Source organism: Rutidosis leptorrhynchoides, chromosome 2, assembly GCF_046630445.1.
Source record: "Rutidosis leptorrhynchoides isolate AG116_Rl617_1_P2 chromosome 2, CSIRO_AGI_Rlap_v1, whole genome shotgun sequence".
Taxonomy (NCBI): Eukaryota; Viridiplantae; Streptophyta; class Magnoliopsida; order Asterales; family Asteraceae; genus Rutidosis; species Rutidosis leptorrhynchoides.
The window spans coordinates 73,405,869-73,408,682 of record NC_092334.1 but is presented as its reverse complement, the minus strand read 5'-3'; the positions used below and the strand labels follow the sequence as shown (position 1 = coordinate 73,408,682).

Sequence of the window (2,814 nt, the reverse complement as noted above, 5' to 3'; positions counted from 1 at the left end):
CAATCAACAACTCTGCTGATCTTTATACCAAAGCACTGCTAACTGCTATTTTCAGAACACACGTTCATAATATTGGCATGAGGAATGTTCAGAAGATGTAACAACTCAGGCGTTGCCTACTTGAGGGGGAGTCAACTTTATGCTGCACTCTTTTTCCCTTAGCTAAAGTTTTATCCCAATGAGTTTTCTTTAGCAAGGTTTTTAACGAGGCAGTACTAGTTATTCTCTAATAAAATTGTCATCCAAGGAGGAGTGTTATAAAATATCTAGATTGTGTTATAAAATATCTAGATTGGATGTTAATTTTATTATTATTATATTTCTTGCATAGTAATATTTTATACTATAAATAGACATGTATGGTAACCATTTAAGGTGCACCATTTCTCTTGAAATATCAATATCAATATTTCTTCTCTCCTTCTTCTCTCTTTTTCTCTCTTTGTTCTTATAACCATTAAAGGTAGTTATAAGCCTACTGAATTATAACACAATTATCTATTTTAAAAGAAGAAAATGGTGAATGTGGTTTACCACAACCCAATTGGTTTATATTAACCACAGTTAGCAACGTCACGTTCTATTTCGAACTCAACTTGCCAAACCCGCCCATCTTACCACCTTTATGTGAGATCATAGACAAACCTTATTTCAACATACTATTTTTCAACAATTTTTCAGGCGAGACTTTTATTATCAAATGAAATGAAATACCGTTGAAAGGAAAATAACTTAATTAATCTACTTTTACTAACATTCAGCAAGGAAACAAACTGCAGGGAATATATTAAAGCTTATAGTTGTCTTCTTTAACCAACCAGTTAAATAACACAGTTCAGAAAAACGCCCTGCTCCCATAGAACACTTTGGGGCATGGACCCTCAACCGTTGACTTTTTCCCATTTGGGTTTGACTCTGCACAATCATTGACCCCGGAATCAGGTGATTCCTTTCCGGTTTTCATCGGAAAATTCATCTTTTCCAGAGCCTCTGTGAACTGTTTCATGCTTTTCAAGTACATATCTACAAAATCTTGCTGCACCACTTTTTCCTCAGCTTCAGTTTTATTCGAGTCAACCGAACTTTGACTTTTCTCTTCTATCTTCTCTGATGCTTCTGGCTTGTCACTTTCAGAGCTCTCATCATTTGTAACACAAGTAACTTCACCAACATTCTCTTTTGAAGCTCTTGAAATTATAAGATCACTAAAATTTGAACTAACAAAATCATCATTTTCGGTTATTTGACTGTTGACTAAACTCGGAGACTCTGTTTCAGTACTAGAGTAATATTCAGAAACCATGATTTCATTTTCTTTCATGATGTTTGGATCACTGAATTCGATCTTTTCTAGTTCACTACAAACTTCATCACGTTCATCTGATAAATTCTGATTACGCGAACCGTTAGGTGATGGGATTTCAAACACATCCGGCTGCGTTCCAGTATAGACGATGCTTAATTTAACAAAACCACAAGGCGATTCGAAAACTTCGCTTGTTGAAAGTTTGAATTCTTTCTCCAACTTACCAGAGCTTTCAACAAGAATTTCACATAGTGGCACTGTTGTGAACCCTAAAAGCTGATCTTGAAGATAATTTCGAATCCTACTAAGCATCCAAATTTCACATTTTAACGAACAATCCCCTTTTTGGACATTGACCCTAAGATTCTCATCGAAAACTGGATTCTGTCCAGCTCCATTAATCACACGGGTTGACTTAGTTGCTTCAGGGTTACTAGTCAAGTAAATTTTGGCATAGACATCTTGTTTATGGTAAATACATATATTTTGAATATTTCTTGCTTGATGTACAAAAACATCAAGAACCCCAATAAACCCTTCTTTTTTCTCCATCATATCCAACCTTTTATGGCTATTATTTGGAGCTACAGTTTCAAATTCATGTTGACCAACAACTGAGGTGTTTGACTTTGACAAGATGAGATTTTGATAAGATCCCATAATTTAATTACTAACTAAAAATTCAAAATTTAAACTAGTATGAGTTTACCAGATAAATAAATAGCAATAGCAATAAACAATAATAATCCTCAACCAACAAATTCAAATGAAAAACCCTTAAAATAGAACTTACTCACGTTAGAGTGGAACACTATAAGCATATGTCTTCAACAAATCTTGGAAAACACCTTTTTAATAAAAAAATCTTATTCCTGCTCAATGATTAATTACGATTTCTAATTAGACCCAATATTACTAAAGTAAAAAGCTTAAGACTTGAAACATTTTTATTAAAACCCTAAAGAAAAATAGCAACCCAACTGATGAATTCAAGTAAAGTTCAAGACTTGGAGCATGAACATTAAGGAAGTTTCGGGATAATTATATAGGCATGAATGGGACAAAAAGGGAGAGTAAATTGACTCATTCAATCATACGAGTACGAGGAATAATTATACGAGGTTTAATAATGCAGCTGACTTCTTGTTGGTACTATAAATTTCGTCACTAGTCGAGTGACTGGCAGAAATATTATAAAATAAAGAAAAAAATTGGAATATGAATAAACCTACCGTTCATTAATTTTTTAATGAATATTTTATTCCGACAAAAAGAGGTTTATATTTAATAAAATTGATCAATACATACGAACATTTACAAACATAGCAACCTAACATAAGTCGTCTCGTCTTTCATGAGGCGCTACAATTAGGCCACTTCTTAACCAATATCAAACTGTAATATTATACTTACACATTTTACCATCATTAGCAATCCAAACAACTCTATCCAACTTTTTTTTTATACCAAAAATAACCAAAACTTATTAAAAAAAAATGGGAGAAATT

General features: G+C 33.0%; 1 protein-coding gene across 1 annotated transcript; it reads right to left on the bottom strand.

Annotated features, from left to right (window-relative positions):
- Positions 1-781: 781 nt before the first annotated feature.
- Positions 782-1,966, bottom strand: LOC139887986 (uncharacterized). The gene has a single exon (XM_071871027.1). It carries the CDS (start codon positions 1,964-1,966, stop codon positions 836-838), a length of 1,131 nt encoding a protein of 376 aa, XP_071727128.1. The 3' UTR covers positions 782-835.
- Positions 1,967-2,814: the final 848 nt, after the last annotated feature.